Source organism: Lucilia sericata, unplaced genomic scaffold (assembly GCF_015586225.1).
Source record: "Lucilia sericata isolate MDLA Ls3-8-SP2 unplaced genomic scaffold, ASM1558622v1 Contig000222F_arrow, whole genome shotgun sequence".
Classification (NCBI taxonomy): Eukaryota; Metazoa; Arthropoda; class Insecta; order Diptera; family Calliphoridae; genus Lucilia; species Lucilia sericata.
In genome coordinates, this window is record NW_023994249.1 from 310,001 (window position 1) to 330,772 (window position 20,772).

The 20,772-nt window shown below is 30.6% G+C and overlaps 2 protein-coding genes across 3 annotated transcripts in view; both read right to left on the reverse strand.

Annotated features, from left to right (window-relative positions):
* The window catches only part of LOC119602327 (insulin-like peptide receptor), an 11,677-nt gene extending 6,303 nt beyond the window's left edge, over window positions 1–5,374 (reverse strand). The window contains exons 1-2 of one of the 2 annotated variants that reach the window (XM_037953769.1): window positions 5,338–5,374; window positions 1–671 (exon numbers count right to left, since the gene is read on the reverse strand). The exon at window positions 1–671 is cut by the window's left edge and continues 498 nt beyond it. In XM_037953769.1, the coding sequence (XP_037809697.1) occupies window positions 1–81 (81 nt within the window). In that variant the 5' untranslated portion in view covers window positions 82–671; window positions 5,338–5,374. Of the gene's footprint in view, window positions 796–4,948; window positions 5,265–5,337 lie in introns of those variants that run through there. The other variant, XM_037953768.1, reaches the window with a different exon arrangement.
* A 2,996-nt stretch (window positions 5,375–8,370) lies between these two features.
* LOC119602323 (CLIP domain-containing serine protease 14D) lies at window positions 8,371–19,614 on the reverse strand. The gene is given in 7 exon segments (XM_037953762.1): window positions 8,371–8,996; window positions 9,062–9,363; window positions 14,014–14,198; window positions 14,257–14,272; window positions 14,275–14,364; window positions 14,429–14,767; window positions 19,266–19,614. Coding segments are annotated over 7 exon segments (1,167 nt in total). The 5' UTR covers window positions 19,387–19,614; the 3' UTR covers window positions 8,371–8,882.
* Window positions 19,615–20,772: the final 1,158 nt, after the last annotated feature.

Below are 20,772 nucleotides of genomic sequence, written 5' to 3' on the forward strand. Positions count from 1 at the left end.
TGTTACAAAAACGCCGGTCTCAGGAGAATTGTTACGATCACTAAACCTCTCTGTGAGGGCAACAGCTGTTGTATGCCGCATTGTGGTATTTACTGGGATATTTTTTTTTTTTGGCTTCTTCTTTGCTGCACAACTGGAGCAACAAGTTTTTTGTTTGTTTTCCTTTAAAGCTGATCGTTTCTTTTGAAGCTGATCTTGTGCGAGTGTTGTATGAAGTGGTGTCGTGTTGCGTTGTGTGGCACGTGAGCTATCAATTTATTGACACTTGTTATTCAATATATGCAAGAAACAGAGTATTGTAGTGAACTTTTTTTGTCTCCAACAACAACAACAACAATTGTATTTATTTTATTCGTAGATCCTCAAGTTAAACCTTTAATTCCTCTGGACATTTAATACTTACACAAAACAATCACTGTTTTGTTTGCTTAATACCAAAAGCAATGATCTCGCTTGTGGGAGATCGTAACTGATCGAGCGCTGTGTAAATGTCTGTAGTAAATTGTCACGTTACTTATACGTTGGGGTTTTATTTCCCTTTTTGCAACTTTGTTGCAAATTGCTTCTTGTTTCACGCTTTATTTATAAATTTGGTTGTAGTATTTAGTTTTTTTTTTTTTTTTTCAACTATTTTTAGTTGGATTTTGTTGAACAAACTGATCTTATCTTAACTATTTTGGTCAATATTTATGAGTTTTTGTCATGTACTCTTTTTGTTTGTTTTTTCTTTAATGGCATTTGAACTTGTTAAATTTTTAAAGTTGTCTTCATAAATTTTTTGTAATTGAATTTTCACTATTTATAAAAACAAAAAAAAAAGGTTTTTAAGAATGAAATAATTACGCTACAGCATGCCATATGAAAGGAGTGATCTTGATCATGCAATAATATTGACGTTTTGTTTTTGTTGGTTTTAATACCAATTTATAGTTTCTGTTAAAAGGATTACATTACTAGATGGGTTTCAATTTTGAAAATATTACAGGTAGCATGTTATGGTTTAAAAACATGTAAATGATCTTTAAGAGATCATTTCATATGTATTTTAGATGCTTTAATTTCCTGTAGCTGTAATAGTTTGCCACACATTCGAACTTTAGTATTTAGTTCATATGGGTAACACTTAATATTTAAAAAGTGATGCCACACCCACTATTGCTAGTTGTCCCTATTTTTTGTAAAATGTTCATATATGTAGATTTGAAAGTTTTCTGTGCAAAATTTGAATAGGTACACAGAGGAAAAAAATATACAGTGTCTCTCATAAGTATTCGAATTTAGGTATAATATGAAAAGAAACCAAATTTAATAATATATTTTGTGTGCAGAATTAATAACTTAATTTGTTAAATTGTCTAGACAGTCCTTAGCTTTGATATCACGCTTTTTAAAACTTTAAAAAATCACATTTACTTAAATTAATTTAGCTTTATTTAAAAAAAGTCCATAAAATTACCTCACAAAAGTATACGAATTTTCCTGTATTTCATATTTTTTTTGCTAAAAATTGTTTTAAGGGGTAACTATCAACCGAATGGATATATTTTTGGCCCATTTGGTCCACAATTTTGGGGCATTTGTACCATCTTTTCATGTAATATCATTAAAATGGCGATTTTTAGCAATATTTGTATTTTTTTTCTCCTTTTTCCCAGAGATAAAACCAAAATTTGTTATTGGGATTTAATATACCCCTTGGAGTATCTAAAAATAATATTTTTTGTTACAAAAATCTGTATTTAAACGTTCCAATATATATTATTGGAATCATTCTTCTATCGCTAATTCAATTTATTGGAACTCAAGTCCATTTTTATAATACCAGGGTCAAAAATTTTCGGGGAAACTTGTCTTCTATATATTGTTTTAGATATCAGCTGTTATACATTTTAAGTTTTCAATATATTGTGGAAGTGTACAACTCCAAAGCATGCCTCGAAGAAACGCCATTCAATATAGTGGAATCATTCTTTTTATAACGATACCAAAAATATATCTTGGAATGTTTAAGTACAGGTCCTTATAACAAAAGTTATTATTTTTAGATACCTCAAGGAATCTATTAAATCCCAATATTAAATTTTGGTTTTATCTCTTGAAAAAGAGAAAAAAATGGCAAATATGGTCAAAAATCGTCATTTTAATGATATAATATGAAAAGATGGTACAAATGCCCCAAAATTGTGGGCCAAATGGGCCAAAAATATATCTTTTCGGTTGATAGTAACCCCTTGAAATAATTTTATGCAAAAAGACCATTCGATTCTAATTTTTGTGTTTCGTAAAATATGGTCAAATATGAAATACAGTTAAAACTCGAATACTTTTGTGAAGTAATTTTTTTGACTTTTTTTAAAAAAAGTTAAATTTATTTAAGTAAATGTAAATTATCTAAATTTTAAGGAGTGTGATATTAAACCTTAGGACTCTCTAGACAATATGTCAAATTTAATTATTAATTTTACACACAATAAATATTATTAAATTATGTTTCTTTTAAAAGTACACCTAAATTCGAATACTTATGTGAGACACTGTATACACAGCTCAAAATGCTTTGTAAATAGTGAGCTTACCACGTTTGTTAACATTTAGACAACGGATTTGCATAAAGTTTAGATTGCGACAACGAATTGTTGCAATGTTTTTGTTGTATGCATGTATATACTTGCAACGGATGTTATTGAAAAATTTGGTGTCAATTTGGTTCCTCTGTGTACTCTAGCAGCTAGGGATCAGAGATACAAGCCGAAACGGCTCAAATCGGCGGCGGCTGGCCGCCGGTAATATTTAGCAAGCCGCGCCGCCGCCGACTTCTTTAGGCTCAAAGGCTAAGCCGGCTTAAACGTAGCCGCTGATAAAGATTGGAATCGCACATGTCTTTCAGAAAATAATTTCACCAATTTGAACAGAGTTGCCACCATTTTAAATTCGTATGGCAAATTCAAAAGAGTTGCCACACAATAATGTCCATTTTCTGCAGAAAAAACTTATATAGAGACAGGTTTCTATATAACAGACTATTATACAGAGATTTTTCAATATAATAAACGCTTAAAGGTCGATTTCTGAAGATAAAGTTAAATTGAGCCGACAATTTAGCCGCCGCCGATATTTTCTAATATAAGCCGCCGACCTAAATTGGTTGCGCCGCCGCCGCCGATCATTTTGCATCGGCTTGTGTCCCTAGTAGGGATTCCAACATTTAATACTTATTTTGTTTGTGGGCGTGGCACATCACAGACTTTTTCACATATCTCCAATATTTATGGCCTAAAGTTTGTAGATTTTACTCGAAAGCATTGTCCGATAAAATTATTGAAGATTTGTATAACGAAGATATTTAATGTCTTCAGAAAATTGATTTTAACAAACTGACAGACAGATATACGGACATAACTTCGACTACACTGTTGCAGGGTCGGGAAATTATATTGTAGAAATTACATATTACATACATATATGTATATCTATGTATATCCTTCTTATGAGAATGAAGGATATAACTAGTGCAAACAGAACTACTTCAACTTCTTGAAGAGCATATATTCTGAATTTCTAAAAACCGTTCTTTGGAACCTTGTTGTAATTCTACAGAACTTTCAAGAAGAAGTTTTTATGGAGCCACTTTTATGGAACTAATTATACATTGATACTACATTCGAACTAATTTCAGAACTGTTGAGAAACTCGAGCTAAAATCATTGAATAATAAACTAGTTCCATAACTGTTTTATAAAACTGTCTCGACTCTACATAACCACTTCCAAAAGTGACAATTTGGAACAAAAATCATAGGTCATTCTGATTTTTCAACTTTTCGAAAAAAGTAGATTACTCTAAACTGCAATGAATTCTGGAATTTCAACTTTTTGAAAAAATCATTTATTAATATCAACTTTTTCCGATCTGTTTCGATTTTTTGTACAAAATCGGTTATTCGACACTTTTCTTATAAGATAAACGATTAAACGACTTTCAACTTTTCGGTAATTTAAAAAAAAAAATCGATTTTTTGAAATAAGATTTTTAGAATTTTCAATAATTTATTTTTATCGACTTTCTGCGACCTATATTGCCTTTTTTTACAAATCGATTATTTGAAATTTTTCTTACTAGATAGTAGATTTATCAACTTTGTTGGTATCACAACTTTTCGGGGTTTTTACGCAAAAAAGTCGATTGTTCAGATCGAAATTTTTCTTACTAGATAGTAGATTTTGACTGTTCAGATCGATTTTCAATAATTTATTAATATAGGCCTTTTTCGGCTTATTCGACTACCAAATCGATTATTCGATTTTTTTATTACAACTTTGTCTGGACTTCAACTTTTCGACTTTTTTTTTCGAAAAGAGTAGATTAATCTAAAGTCAATTTATGGATTTTCATTAAGTTATTAACAACGACTTTTTCCAAACTATTTCGACATTTTTTACAAAATCGTTTTTTCGTTTATTTTTATTAAAATATAATCGATTTATTCACTTTATTAGGACTTCAACTTTTCGATGTTTTTCCACAAAAAAAGTCGATTATTCGAAAGTAGATTTTTAGATATTTCAAGCATTTACTATTATCAACTTTTTCCAAACTATTACGACTTTTCCGACCTAGGTATCTCAACTTTTCCAATCATTTATTAATATACGACTTCGAATCTCGATTGTTCAAAAGTCGATTTATAGATTTTTCAATAAGTTATTAATAAAGGGGTTTCCGGAACTATTTCGAATTGTTTTTAGAAAATCGTTTACAAATCAACTTTTTCCGACCTTTTTCTACTTAAAAAAAACTGATTCTATTCGAAACTTTTATTAGAAAATAATCGGTTTATTGAGGTTATAAGGTAATGTTAACTTTTCGATGATTTTCGTCAGAAAACTCGATTGTACGACAGTATATTTATAGATTTTCAAATCATTTATAAATATCGACTTTTTCCAACCTCGAAACTCAATTGTTCGAAAGACGATTTATGCCAAGTTAACACGAACAGTTGAATTACTTAATTCGGCTTCTGAATTACACCCGGGGTATTATAGATTTTTCAATTATGTATCCAACTATTTCGATTTGTATTTTTAAAATAATTTTAAAATCTGTTTAAAATATTTATTTTTTTATAGTTTCCACAACATTTTTACTTTATATCAAATATTTGAATATTTTCAAATATATTTTCAATTTCATAACAAAAAATTTTTATTGAATTTTTTTTAATTTCTTTTTAAAGAAAACTATTTAAAACACATAAATTTTAATTAATTTTTATTATATATATTTTTTTTAAATTTCATTTTAAGTTGTATTCCATAAAAGTTTTCAAAATCTTACGATTTCACCGAAATTCTTTTAAAATAAAGTATTTAATTGTAAATGAACATTTATCGACCGTGTTCATTGAAAGACTAACCAACTGCCTAAGTGTCACTATGACTCTGAATGCTAAAAAAGATGCTCAAAGTTATACAGCGCACACAGATCCAAAAGATCACTTACACTCACATACACTATAAAATCGTACGTACTGTACGTTTTGAGTGGTGAATTGAATTTATTTTTTCTACTTATACTATAACACAATATTATTTCTTGATCAATATTCAAAGAAAAGCGGAAGATGTGGAAAAATATACATATGTATTTGTATGAATGAATTTGTTATTTTCGTTGTAAATAAAATAATTGTAAATTAATAACGATCGGTTGGTTAATTGATTTATATGATCTTTTTGACGGGTAAACAGTAAATGAACATGTAGTTATTTGTTTTCAATATTTCTTTAAGTGATTTAACTGATTTCATATATATAAAGACAATATTTTAATTAAATTATGAAAATCTAGAAGCATTTATTGCACTTTTTGTTTGTATATGGTATTATGATCCATTTGTTGTTGGAAAAATTTAAATAGATTTTTAAACCTATAAGAAGCGTTTGTGGATTTAGAAAGAATTTATTTTAAACGTATTTAAACAAGTGTAAAACGTTAGAAATACAACCTTTAACTGTCCCCTAAGGATCACTAACTGTACTAGTTCTGTATTCGCTAGCTTAACTTCAAACCAGTTGTGATTTCTTTTCAATACCCAAGTAACGTATTAAGTTAAACATTTATTAAAAAAAAAAATAATTACATTTCCGTTTTACTTTTAAACAGTCTAAAAGGTTTAAAAACTTAAAGCCATAAAAAAGGGACAAGATCAGTAAATACATAATAAGTACATAAGATCTTTTTATGCATATAGTTGGTAAATATATATAGTTTATGTGCTCCTGTTACCTAAAAACTAAAGAAAAACTTTAATGATTTAAAGTAATTTCTTAGTTACCAACTGAAAAGCAAATTTTATGATCTTTTTTTAGCTCTTGGCTGGACATTATCATCATATGGTCATGGTACGATCGTAACATGTGTTAGTTTGGTAATGGTCATAAAATGTTCATGTTTAACTCCTAAACTCAAAGAAATAATTCCAATTTAATTTGAAAAACAGCTGTTTATTTGCTTTTTATACTTACCAGCAAACCAAACAAAACTTTCAAGTTCTACAATCATATGATGTGTTTTTCTTTTGAAATCAGTTGGTAAAGTCTTCCTATATCAGCTGGTTAGTATTAAGTTTGATGTTTTCTCACAAAAAGCAGCAGAAATGGCATAATAATACATGATAATAGGCTTTTGTTGGCAAAAGTACTTAAATTTTGGTTTGAATGTCTTAAAAAAAGGATATAAACTTTTTTATGAGACTCTGCGTCTTACTGTGGGATATACAGTATAATGTTCTGTTGTATATAAGTTTTAAGTCAGTTATTAAAAAAAAAAACATTAATAATATATTTTTAACACATACACACTTACATCTTAAACATGTCATTTATGTCATAAAATTATAATTAAATTTAATTTTAAACTTATTTTAAATACTGACATAATTAAACTTAATTACAGTAAAATATCTTTAAAAAGCCAATTCCAACTATAGTAAAAACTGTCTTAAAAAGACACTTTTTAAACTGTCTTAAAAAAAACTGTCTTAAAAAGACACTTTTTACTATAGTAAAAACTGTCACTTTTTACACTTTTTACTATAGTAAAAACTGTCTTTAAAAAGACACTTTTACTATAGTAAAAACTGTCTTTAAAAAGACACTTTTTACTATAGTAAAAACTGTCTTTAAAAAGACACTTTTTACTATAGTAAAAACTGTCTTTAAAAAGACACTTTTTACTATAGTAAAAACTGTCTTTAAAAAGACACTTTTTACTATAGTAAAAACTGTCTTTAAAAAGACACTTTTTACTATAGTAAAAACTGTCTTTAAAAAGACACTTTTTACTATAGTAAAAACTGTCTTTAAAAAGACACTTTTTACTATAGTAAAAACTGTCTTTAAAAAGACACTTTTTACTATAGTAAAAACTGTCTTTAAAAAGACACTTTTTACTATAGTAAAAACTGTCTTTAAAAAGACACTTTTTACTATAGTAAAAACTGTCTTTAAAAAGACACTTTTTACTATAGTAAAAACTGTCTTTAAAAAGACACTTTTTACTATAGTAAAAACTGTCTTTAAAAAGACACTTTTTACTATAGTAAAAACTGTCTTTAAAAAGACACTTTTTACTATAGTAAAAACTGTCTTAAAAAGACACTTTTTACTATAGTAAAAACTGTCTTAAAAAGACACTTTTTACTATAGTAAAAACTGTCTTAAAAAGACACTTTTTCCTATAGTAAAAACTGTCTTAAAAAGACACTTTTTACTATCGTAAAAACTGTCTTAAAAGGACACTTTATACTATAGTAAAAACTGTCTTAAAAAGACACTTTTTACTATAGTAAAAACTGTCTTAAAAAGACACTTTAAAAAGACACTTTTTACTATAGTAAAAACTGTCTTTTTACAAAAATTCACCTTTTACTATTGGAAAATTGACTTCCAAAAGTAATTTTACTGTAATTAAATAACCCTTTAGAAGCTTACTTACCGCCCATAATCGGTTAATTGATCATTTTCAATAATATATCTTATTTTCGTTTTTTTTTTTTTTTTTTGTTATATTAAAAACTACGTCGTCGTGTGTTTGAAAAAGGTTATAAGAGATCAATTAAAACAATTAAATTATTATTTCTTGTTGACAAAAAACTTAAACCAAATAGTCCCACATATTTCACACAAAAGTTATATGTAGTTTTTATAAAAAAAAAAAACATAACAAATAATACTCCAAAATATGTCATTGAAAATTATGACAAAAAACGAAAAAAATATTGTTATTGTCTATAGTAAAAATAAATTAAAAAATTTTAATTAATTAATTTGTTTATTTGTTTTATGATTTGAAAAATATGCGTTCACATTAAAAAATTTTGGAAATATTACACTTTGCAGGACCGAATAATATTTTTTTTTGGTGTACCATTGTTATTTTTTAAATTTTAATATTTTATTTTTATTTTAAATCTTAATTTTATTTCTATATAACTAATATACTGTGTAAAATCTTAGGATTTCAATAAATAATTCTGAAAACTAATCACATTTAAACATTTTGATCAACTACCGATTTGTACGGAATATGTTTTTTTAGGAATTCACAGTTTTTTTTTGAAGTTATAATCCACAATTTTAGAGATATTTGGCGCTGAAAAATGACGATCTGGTATTAAAGCTAAAATTGAAATAGATCGCGATCCACGATTAAAGCGTCCATTGGAGTAAAGAAAGAAGCTTTATTTTTAATATTCGAAAAATTTTAATTAAAGCTGCGCAAACTGTGAATTCCTTTAACTAATTTAAAACATCTTATAAAAAATACTTAAAACCGATCGTAACTCAAGTCCTTTATGAGTCCAACTGCAAATAAAGTAATTATTCCGGTGGAGTATTATCATGTATCCATTCGGCAAAATGAGCCACCGAGGTATAAACACTAGGTATGCGCAAACCACCACAATTGTCCGAACCAAAGGACATGATGCCTATCTGTAAGATATATATAAAAAGTCATACAAATTTCCACAAAGTTTACAATAAATCCTTTAACCCACCTGTGAAAATATACCATTTTCCTGAATAAACAAAGGAGCCCCACCAAAACCCTGGCACACATCTTTACCCTCACCACCAGCACACATCCATTGGCCCTCTATAGAGTTAGGCGATTCCAAGGCTCCGGTAGAGGCATAATTACGCAAGCACAAATCCCAACTGGTAAGGGGTACATCCAAATAGGACATTTCCGGTTGACGGCTACTTGAAGTGGACATTTTACCCCAGCCAGCTATGGTGGCACGTTTACCCACTACCAAATTTGTACGGGTCTTTTGCAAACATATAGGTTGTGTGGCCACTTTAATGTTATTGTTGTTGTTTAGTGCATGAAAAGAAAACATTAAAATTAATAATTTTTTATATCTTAATATGCCTACTAATTGATCAATTTGTGAGGCATATTGTGAATTGTAATGAAAAAAAAAACGAGGTTATAAGGAAGGAGCAAAACCAGCCGAAATCCCTTAATTTGATTAATGTCTTTTGATATATAAAGTAATAGGCATAATAATTTAATGAAATGTGCAATCATTAAGATGTTACCAGCAGTTCGAAAAGGGCGTATTTGCAACATAATGCTAAAGAAACTTCAGCACAACAAGTTGTTGAAGAGATGAATGAAAATTTAAGTAACTTTGTGGTAAACATACCAACAACCCTATATTGGGGTAAGGCTTTTAAATGTAGGAGATTTCGAAAATGTTAATAGAAAGCGACTGATCAAGAAGAAGGGAAAAATGGGGTCGAAAAAATACCTTGTTTAAAGACAAAATTAGACAATTAATAGATACATAGACTATCGAGTAGACCATAGACTTGACTAAAGACTAAACTATAGACTAGACAATTAATAGATACATATGCTATAGAGTAGACCATAGACTGGCCTAAAGACTAAACAATAGATTATAGACTAGACAATAGAATATGGACTAGACTATAGACCATAGACTAGACTATAGACTAGACTACAGACTAGACTATAGACTAGACTATAGACTAGACTATAGACTAGACTATAGACTAGACTATAGACTAGACTATAGACTAGACTATAGACTACTAGACTATAGACTATAGACTATAGACTAGACTAGACTATAGACTACTAGACTATAGACTAGACTAGACTATAGACTAGACTATAGACTAGACTAACTAGACTATAGACTAGACTATAGACTAGACTATAGACTAGACTATAGACTAGACTATAGACTAGACTATAGACTAGACTATAGACTAGACTATAGACTAGACATAGACTAGACTATAGACTAGACTATAGACTAGACTATAGACTAGACTATAGACTAGAACTATAGACTAGACTATAGACTAGACTATAGACTAGACTATAGACTAACTATAGACTAGACTATAGACTAGACTATAGACTAGACTATAGACTAGACTATAGACTAGACTATAGACTAGACTATAGACTAGACTATAGACTAGACTATAGACTAGACTATAGACTAGACTATAGACTAGACTATAGACTAGACTATAGACTAGACTATAGACTAGACTATAGACTAGACATAGACTAGACTAGACTAGACTAGGACTATAGACTAGACTATAGACTAGACTAGAACTAGACTATAGACTAGACTATATACTAGACTATAGACTAGACTAGACTAGACTATAGACTAGACTATAGACTAGGACTATAGACTAGACTATAGACTAGACTATGAGGACTAGACTATAGACTAGACTATAGACTAGACTATAGACTAGACTATAGACTAGACTATAGACTAGACTATAGACTAGACTATAGACTAGACTATAGACTAGACTATAGACTAGACTATAGACTAGACTATAGACTAGACTATAGACTAGACTATAGACTAGACTATAGACTAGACTATAGACTAGACTATAGACTAGACTATAGACTACACTATAGACTACACTATAGACTAGACTATAGACTAGACTATAGACTAGACTATAGACTAGACTATAGACTAGACTATAGACTAGACTATAGACTAGACTATAGACTAGACTATAGACTAGACTATAGACTAGACTATAGACTAGACTATAGACTAGACTATAGACTAGACTATAGACTAGACTATAGACTAGACTATAGACTAGACTATAGACTAGACTATAGACTAGACTATAGACTAGACTATAGACTAGACTATAGACTAGACTATAGACTAGACTATAGACTAGACTATAGACTAGACTATAGACTAGACTATAGACTAGACTATAGACTAGACTATAGACTAGACTATAGACTAGACTATAGACTAGACTATAGACTAGACTATAGACTAGACTATAGACTAGACTATAGACTAGACTATAGACTAGACTATAGACTAGACTATAGACTAGACTATAGACTAGACTATAGACTAGACTATAGACTAGACTATAGACTAGACTATAGACTAGACTATAGACTAGACTATAGACTAGACTATAGACTAGACTATAGACTAGACTATAGACTGGACTATAGACTAGACTATAGACTAGACTGTAGACTAGACTATAGACTAGACTATAGACTAGACTATAGACTAGACTATAGACTAGACTATAGACTAGACTATAGACTAGACTATAGACTAGACTATAGACTAGACTATAGACTAGACTATAGACTAGACTATAGACTAGACTATAGACTAGACTATAGACTAGACTATAGACTAGACTATAGACTAGACTAGACTATAAACTAGACTATAGACTAGACTATAGACTAGACTATAGACTAGACTACTAGACTAGACTATAGACTAGACTATAGACTAGACTATAGACTAGACTATAGACTAGACTATAGACTAGACTATAGACTAGACTATAGACTAGACTATAGACTAGACTATAGACTAGACTATAGACTAGACTATAGACTAGACTATAGACTAGACTATAGACTAGACTATAGGACTAGACTATAGACTAGATAGACTACTAGGCTAGACTATATTACTCTATTAGTACTGGGATTAGATGAAGAAAGAATGTGAAAAGTATCGACTGATAAAGCTAAAAAAGTGCTAAAATTGAACCACAACTGTACACTTTGTAAACAACCTAATATACTCTTCGACTTACCTCAACATTTTGGAGTAGCTACGCTACCATATGGAAACGAAAAATTGCCAAAAAAAATAAATCGATATCATAACAATTGGTACGTGCTAAAGATAATCAATTATTTACAATTTTATTGGGCCAAACAAATGATGACTACCGACACACAAACACACACGTAAACAATAACGACCAGATCAATCAAGTCAAAAGTGAAGACAGACAGACGATCATACAAAACGGTGCCTCAAAGCTACCAACTAAAAATACAAATTACTACAAAAAATAAGTGGAAGATGATACAAACCAAACGATCATTCACATAAAATTTAATTAAACAGCAATATTAAAATAAATAAAAAACAACTTGTTTGCTGCAACCACATTAACTTTCTGGCAGCAAGTAGCAGAGCGCCCCAAACAAACACCGTTACCTTAAAGAAGGATCTGCCACAGAGAGAGAGAAAGAAACAAAAAACAATTCATTGCGATCAATAAGTTTTGATAAAGCGACGAATATCACAACTTTGTTGGCAATAAAAATCATATTTCTTATGTTCGTGCGCAACAACGACACACCCGGCTAACGATGTTCATGTTGATGCTGGATGAATCAATTATTGATCATTGTTCGATCGTAAACTTGATCATACTACAATTTTCTTGGACAAATTGCTGATATTATTCATGTTAACACAACGCCTTTATGTCCAATTAATTACTCTTGTTTATGCCATATTAAATGATAACGACCATATAAGAGTGATCCATTGAATGGAATGAATGAACGAAAAATTCTGTCAAAATTAAATAATAAAACAAAGAATTCGATGAATTATTAACCCATTGTGATGGCAAAAGAACGGATTTGTTATGCTTTGTAACGGAAAAGCAGAACAGAGTAAGCGAAGCAATCAGAGTAGAGAAAATGTGACGCGATTGGAGTTTAATTTGGATTAGAGAAAGATCTAATATTAAGAGATATTAAATCGATCGAATGATCGTATTTAAAATTGAGGCAGAAAAAGATCCATGACTGAACCTTAATTTGGATTAGAAAAAGATCGACGATCGAGGATAAATTTGGTATAGAAAGATTAATTTATATAATTTGAATTAAGCTTAATTTAAGATAGACTGATTTTAAATTTAGATTAGAGAAAAAGTCGTGATCAGAGTATAGAGAGAGGGTCCCGATCGGAGTTTTATTTAGGATAGAGAATGATACAATATTAAAGGATTTTAAATTAGAAAAAGAATCTCGATCAAAGCTCAGTTTGGAACAGATACTGAAGAATGATTAAAACTAAATTTAAGATACAAAATAATCAGTGATCGAAGCTTAATTTCGGGTAAAGATTGAGTACCCGATGGGAACAAAATTTGGGATAAAGAGAGATCTACTATTATAAGAAAAAACTTCCCGACTAAAAGTAAATTTGAGTAAGATGATTAGATGATATCTTAAAGATCAGATAAAGAATCATGGACAAAACTAAATTATGATATAGAAACGACCTTTGGAATACCTTTAAACATTTAACCTCTCTTTACTGACCTTCGTTGCACGATCTAATAGAAAAAAAAACCCTCCCACTTGTAGATAAAAATGTTAAATATTGTTACATTCTAAAAAAAAAAAAATAACAACGTGATCAGCGATCATTCAATTTCAATTGAACTTGACTCATGCCATCGTTATTTTTTTCTGTCTTTTTATATGTTCACTATATAAAGTCATAATTATTTATTAATTATATTTGTTTTTATCATAACACCCATTTCCGGTAGAATACTCACACTAATGATGATCATGAAAATGAATATTTGCGTATGTATTTTTTTCTGTCAAACTTACCAGAATAATTGAGAGGTGTTTTTAACACCAACAAGGCAATATCGTGATGGTATTGACCCTGTTTATAATCGGGATGTACAATGACATGACTTATGGCATGATTGACCGATCGTGGTGCACAAAAACCGGTAGTGGCGCAATCGGGATCGGAAGAGGTATCATATTCGCCGACACGTACAGAGGATCTAAAGAACCATATTTTCAATATTCATTTAAAATTTTTAAAATTTTCTTCATACTCACAATCTATGACCATCTGCTTGGCTAAAGCACAGTGGGCAGCTGTCAATATAACTCTTCTGGCTATTACCGAACCAGCACAGGGATAAGCAAAGGCCCCGGTATTAATATCTGTTTAAATCGTTTATACTTATATAAAAATATATTTATTTCAGTTACAACTTTTCAAACTTACGTTTAAATCCTATCCTCGCCACAAATGGATAGGTGCCCAGACCACGATAGAAATGTCCCTGCACCAAGGATTTGCCACAAACTTGATTTTTCTCCAGTGGACTACTGGGACAACATACATAGGGCATTTCCTCTCCACCACCACAAAACAATGATTTATCACCGTAATAGCACATTTTTGCTACTTCGTAAATCATGGCTGTACAATCGTGTAGTGGTGTACATTCAGTACCCACTGTACACTCAGTATTAGCGTCATAATAAGCTCTCTGGCCGTAGGAGCGTCCTTGCGGACCGGTAGACGCAGGTTTGGCATAACTACCGGGAACTACTAGTTTTTCTGAAATTATCGAAAAAATCATTGTACAGAATTAAAATTTTTAATAAAAAATCTGATTTGACTGTAATGTGGTCGGTCTATAGACTGGTCTATATTTTGGACTAGAAAGTATAAACTTATAAGATTATAGTCTTTACTACAAAGGGAACTATAATCCTAACTAGACTAAAGTCTCGTCGCATACAGATTGTCTATAGTCTAGTCTTCAGTCTAGTCTTCAGTCTAGTCTATAGTATCGACTATAGCCTATAGTCTAGTCTATAGTCTAGTCTATAGTCTAGTCTAGTCTATAGTCTAGTCTATAGTCTAGTCCATTGTCTAGTCTATAGTCTAGTCTATAGTCTAGTCTATAGTCTAGTCTATAGTCTAGTCCATAGTCTAGTCTATAGTCTAGTCTATAGTCTAGTCTATAGTCTAGTCTATAGTCTAGTCTATAGTCTAGTCTATAGTCTAGTCTATAGTCTAGTCTATAGTCTAGTCTATAGTCTAGTCTATAGTCTAGTCTATAGTCTAGTCTTTAGTCTATAGTCTAGTCTATAGTCTAGTCTATAGTCTAGTCTATAGTCTAGTCTATAGTCTAGTCTATAGTCTAGTCTATAGTCTAGTCTATAGTCTAGTCTATAGTCTAGTCTATAGTCTAGTCTATAGTCTAGTCTATAGTCTAGTCTATAGTCTAGTCTATAGTCTAGTCTATAGTCTAGTCTATAGTCTAGTCTATAGTCTAGTCTATAGTCTAGTCTATAGTCTAGTCTATAGTCTAGTCTATAGTCTAGTCTATAGTCTAGTCTATAGTCTAGTCTATAGTCTAGTCTATAGTCTAGTCTATAGTCTAGTCTATAGTCTAGTCTATAGTCTAGTCTTAGTCTAGTCTATAGTCTAGTCTATAGTCTAGTCTATAGTCTAGTCTATAGTCTAGTCTATAGTCTAGTCTATAGTCTAGTCTATAGTCTAGTCTATAGTCTAGTCTATAGTCTAGTCTATAGTCTAGTCTATAGTCTAGTCTATAGTCTAGTCTATAGTCTAGTCTATAGTCTAGTCTATAGTCTAGTCTATAGTCTAGTCTATAGTCTAGTTTATAGTCTAGTCTATAGTCTAGTCTATAGTCTAGTCTATAGTCTAGTCTATAGTCTAGTCTATAGTCTAGTCTATAGTCTAGTCTATAGTCTAGTCTATAGTCTAGTCTATAGTCTAGTTTATAGTCTAGTCTATTGTCTAGTCTATTGTCTAGTCTATAGTCTAGTCTATAGTCTAGTCTATAGTCTAGTCTATAGTCTAGTTTATAGTCTAGTCTATAGTCTAGTCTATAGTCTAGTCTATAGTCTAGTCTATAGTCTAGTCTATAGTCTAGTCTATAGTCTAGTCTATAGTCTAGTCTATAGTCTAGTCTATAGTCTAGTCTATAGTCTAGTCTATAGTCTAGTCTATAGTCTAGTCTATAGTCTAGTCTATAGTCTAGTCTATAGTCTAGTCTATAGTCTAGTCTATAGTCTAGTCTATAGTCTAGTCTATAGTCTAGTCTATAGTCTAGTCTATAGTCTAGTCTATAGTCTAGTCTATAGTCTAGTCTATAGTCTAGTCTATAGTCTAGTCTATAGTCTAGTCTATAGTCTAGTCTATAGTCTAGTCTATAGTCTAGTCTATAGTCTAGTCTATAGTCTAGTCTATAGTCTAGTCTAGTCTAGTCTATAGTCTAGTCTATAGTCTAGTCTATAGTCTAGTCTATAGTCTAGTCTATAGACTAGTCTATAGTCTAGTCTATAGTCTAGTCTATAGTCTAGTCTATAGTCTAGTCTATAGTCTAGTCTATAGTCTAGTCTATAGTCTAGTCTATAGTCTAGTCTATAGTCTAGTCTATAGTCTAGTCTATAGTCTAGTCTATAGTCTAGTCTATAGTCTAGTCTATAGTCTAGTCTATAGTCTAGTCTACAGTCTAGTCTATAGTCTAGTCTACAGTCTAGTCTATAGTCTAGTCTATAGTTTAGTCTATAGTCTAGTCTATAGTCTAGTCTATAGTCTAGTCTATAGTCTAGTCTTTAGTCTAGTCTATAGTCTAGTCTATAGTCTAGTCTATAGTCTAGTCTATAGTCTAGTCTATAGTCAAGTCTATAGTCTAGTCTATAGTCTAGTCTATAGTCTAGTCTATAGTCTAGTCTATAGTCTAGTCTATAGTCTAGTCTATAGTCTAGTCTATAGTCTAGTCTATAGTCTAGTCTATAGTCTAGTCTATAGTCTAGTCTATAGTCTAGTCTATAGTCTAGTCTATAGTCTAGTCTATAGTCTAGTCTATAGTCTAGTCTATAGTCTAGTCTATAGTCTAGTCTATAGTCTAGTCTATAGTCTAGTCTATAGTCTAGTCTATAGTCTAGTCTATAGTCTAGTCTATAGTCTAGTCTATAGTCTAGTCTATAGTCTAGTCTATAGTCTAGTCTATAGTCTAGTCTATAGTCTAGTCTATAGTCTAGTCTATAGTCTAGTCTATAGTCTAGTCTATAGTCTAGTCTATAGTCTAGTCTATAGTCTAGTCTATAGTCTAGTCTATAGTCTAGTCTATAGTCTAGTCTATAGTCTAGTCTATAGTCTAGTCTATAGTCTAGTCTATAGTCTAGTCTATAGTCTAGTCTATAGTCTAGTCTATAGTCTAGTCTATAGTCTAGTCTATAGTCTAGTCTATAGTCTAGTCTATAGTCTAGTCTATAGTCTAGTCTATAGTCTAGTCTATAGTCTAGTCTATAGTCTAGTCTATAGTGTCTATAGTCTAGTCTATAGTCTAGTCTATAGTCTAGTCTATAGTCTAGTCTATAGTCTAGTCTATAGTCTAGTCTATAGTCTAGTCTATAGTCTAGTCTATAGTCTAGTCTATAGTCTAGTCTATAGTCTAGTCTATAGTCTAGTCTATAGTCTAGTCTATAGTCTAGTCTATAGTCTAGTCTATAGTCTAGTCTATAGTCTAGTCTATAGTCTAGTCTATAGTCAGTCTATAGTCTAGTCTATAGTCTAGTCTATAGTCTAGTCTATAGTCTAGTCTATAGTCTAGTCTATAGTCTAGTCTATAGTCTAGTCTATAGTCTAGTCTATAGTCTAGTCTATAGTCTAGTCATAGTCTAGTCTATAGTCTAGTCTATAGTCTAGTCTATAGTCTAGTCTATAGTCTAGTCTATAGTCTAGTCTATAGTCTAGTCTATAGTCTAGTCTATAGTCTAGTCTATAGTCTAGTCTATAGTCTAGTCTATAGTCTTGTCTATAGTCTAGTCTATAGTCTAGTCTATAGTCTAGTCTATAGTCTAGTCTATAGTCTAGTCTATAGTCTAGTCTATAGTCTAGTCTATAGTCTAGTCTATAGTCTAGTCTATAGTCTAGTCTATAGTCTAGTCTATAGTCTAGTCTATAGTCTAGTCTAGTCTAGTCTATAGTCTAGTCTATAGTCTAGTCTATAGTCTATAGTCTAGTCTAGTCTATAGTCTATAGTCTAGTCTAGTCTATAGTCTAGTCTAGTCTAGTCTAGTCTAGTCTAGTCTATAGTCTAGTCTATAGTCTAGTCTATAGTCTAGTCTAGTCTATAGTCTATAGTCTAGTCTAGTCTATAGTCTAGTCTATAGTCTAGTCTATAGTCTAGTCTATAGTCTAGTCTATAGTCTAGTCTATAGTCTAGTCTATAGTCTAGTCTATAGTCTAGTCTGTAGGCTAGTCTACAGTGTAGTCTATAGTGTAGTTTATAGTCTAGTCTATAGTCTAGTCACAGTAAAATGAATAGTCAATTTTTTCGTCAATTTATATAGTGGACTATAGTGACATCTATAGGATAGTCTAAAGTCTCGTCCATTTGGAAATATAGATTGCACTATAATCTTATCTACAGACCGTATTATAATATATTCTATCGTTTATAGACGGATACATAACGTGTTCTTGAGAATGGACTACAGTCTCGTCACTACAATGGATTATAGTGTCATATATAGACTGGACCAGATTCTCATCTATGGATTATATATATTGCTCTATAATATTTTTAGACGATATTAGTCTATAATTTGGACTATAGTCACGTCAATACATTGGATTATATTTAGTCTTATCTGTTGAATAGACTATAAGCTTGTCTATAAACTGGATTATAGTATTGTCTGTAGACTGAACAGTTTCGTCTATAGTATGGGCTATAGTTTCGTCTAAAAACTTGACTACAGTTTCGTCCATAGAATGGACTAAAGTCTTGCTATATTATAGTATACTGAACTTATAGTCTCGTCTATAGATTGGATCTCGTGACTGTACTATATTCTTATCTGTAGACTGCACTATAGCATAGTCTGTAGATTGGACTGGAGACTGGACTGTAGTATTGTCGATAGACTAGTCCAATTTTCTCTTTTATATACTGCATTGTAATCTTGTCTATAAACTGGACTCTAGTTTCAACTATAAATCCTTTTCAAAGGACTCTTTGTTAACTTTTCTAAATGCTTTTTATTAACTTTTTTTTTCTTTTCCAACTTACCAAATTCCCCATATTCACAATTTCCCACATCAGCTAATAATCCAATTACAAGAAAAGTGAAAATTTGCCATAAATGCCCCCACATTCTATGACCGTGAATAGTAACAGACTTTAAAGTCATTTGGAAAAACACACACACTGTTTTACAATAGAATTATTAAATGTATGTTTTTTTATAAAATGCACTGGTATAGAAATTATTTGACGTTAGCGTTGATGTTATTAGTACAAATTCCACACTTTAGCAACCTTTCACCGACAAAATAGCAAAAAAAAGTTTAGTGTTTATATAAAACCGGCCGCTCTAGTAAATTATAATTTTTCCGTAAAACGCGTCCGAACCCTTTGAATGCATTTAACCAACTATAAATGTTGATGATTTGGAATTTTCTCTACAGAATCATTCTAAAATCCATTAGACCAATAAAATTGTATTTTGGTTTAAAAATATACAACAAAAAAAAAACTTTTGAACCATTATTATTTAAGTTGTTGTTGTTGTTACTGGCTACTGCTGCTGTTTTAACTGCTTTCATTATTAATTTGTTTAAAAGTTATTGTTGTTGTTGTGGTTAAAACTTTTTTTATATATTAAAAAAAATAAAACATCATTTTAAATTGATGTTTTCGATGTTTTTATGATGGGTGATAGTACATTCATACCTACTAACTAACTACTAGTAGCTAAATGTTGCTCCCTCTTTTTTTTTTTTTGTAATTTAAATTCTTATAAATTGTAATTTAATGTTGTAGTTATTTAAACAAATATAGTCCCAATTGTTGTTGCTAGCTACAGCTAGTGTATACCAATCCATGTTCATGCGCTTGTACTTTAGCTACTGATCTAATCTGTGATTAAACTCTTTTTGGTATTTTAAACTTTTATTTGGGTAAAAGTGTTTTTTTGTGGATACAACAGCGAAAATACTCATCTAGAGAAATGAAATTAAAAGTTTAACGATTTTAACACAATTTCTTTAACATTTGATAAAGAATTTATTTTTTTCCAAAATTTTGTTAAAATTTCCGGTTTGATTTGGACCTGGCAACTGTTGAGAGTTTAAACTTTAAAAGCAAACAAAAAGTTTAATAAATCAAGACTATACTATAGACTAGACTGTAGACTAGACTATAGACTAGACTATAGACTAGACTATAGACTAGACTATAGACTAGACTATAGACTAGACTATAGACTAGACTATAGACTAGACTATAGACTAGACTATAGACTAGACTATAGACTAGACTATAGACTAGACTATAGACTAGACTATAGACTAGACTAGACTAGACTATAGACTAGACTATAGACTAGACTATAGACTAGACTATAGACTAGACTATAGACTAGACTATAGACTAGACTATAGACTAGACTATAGACTAGACTATAGACTAGACTATAGACTAGACTATAGACTAGACTATAGACTAGACTATAGACTAGACTATAGACTAGACTATAGACTAGACTATAGACTAGACTATAGACTAGACTATAGAC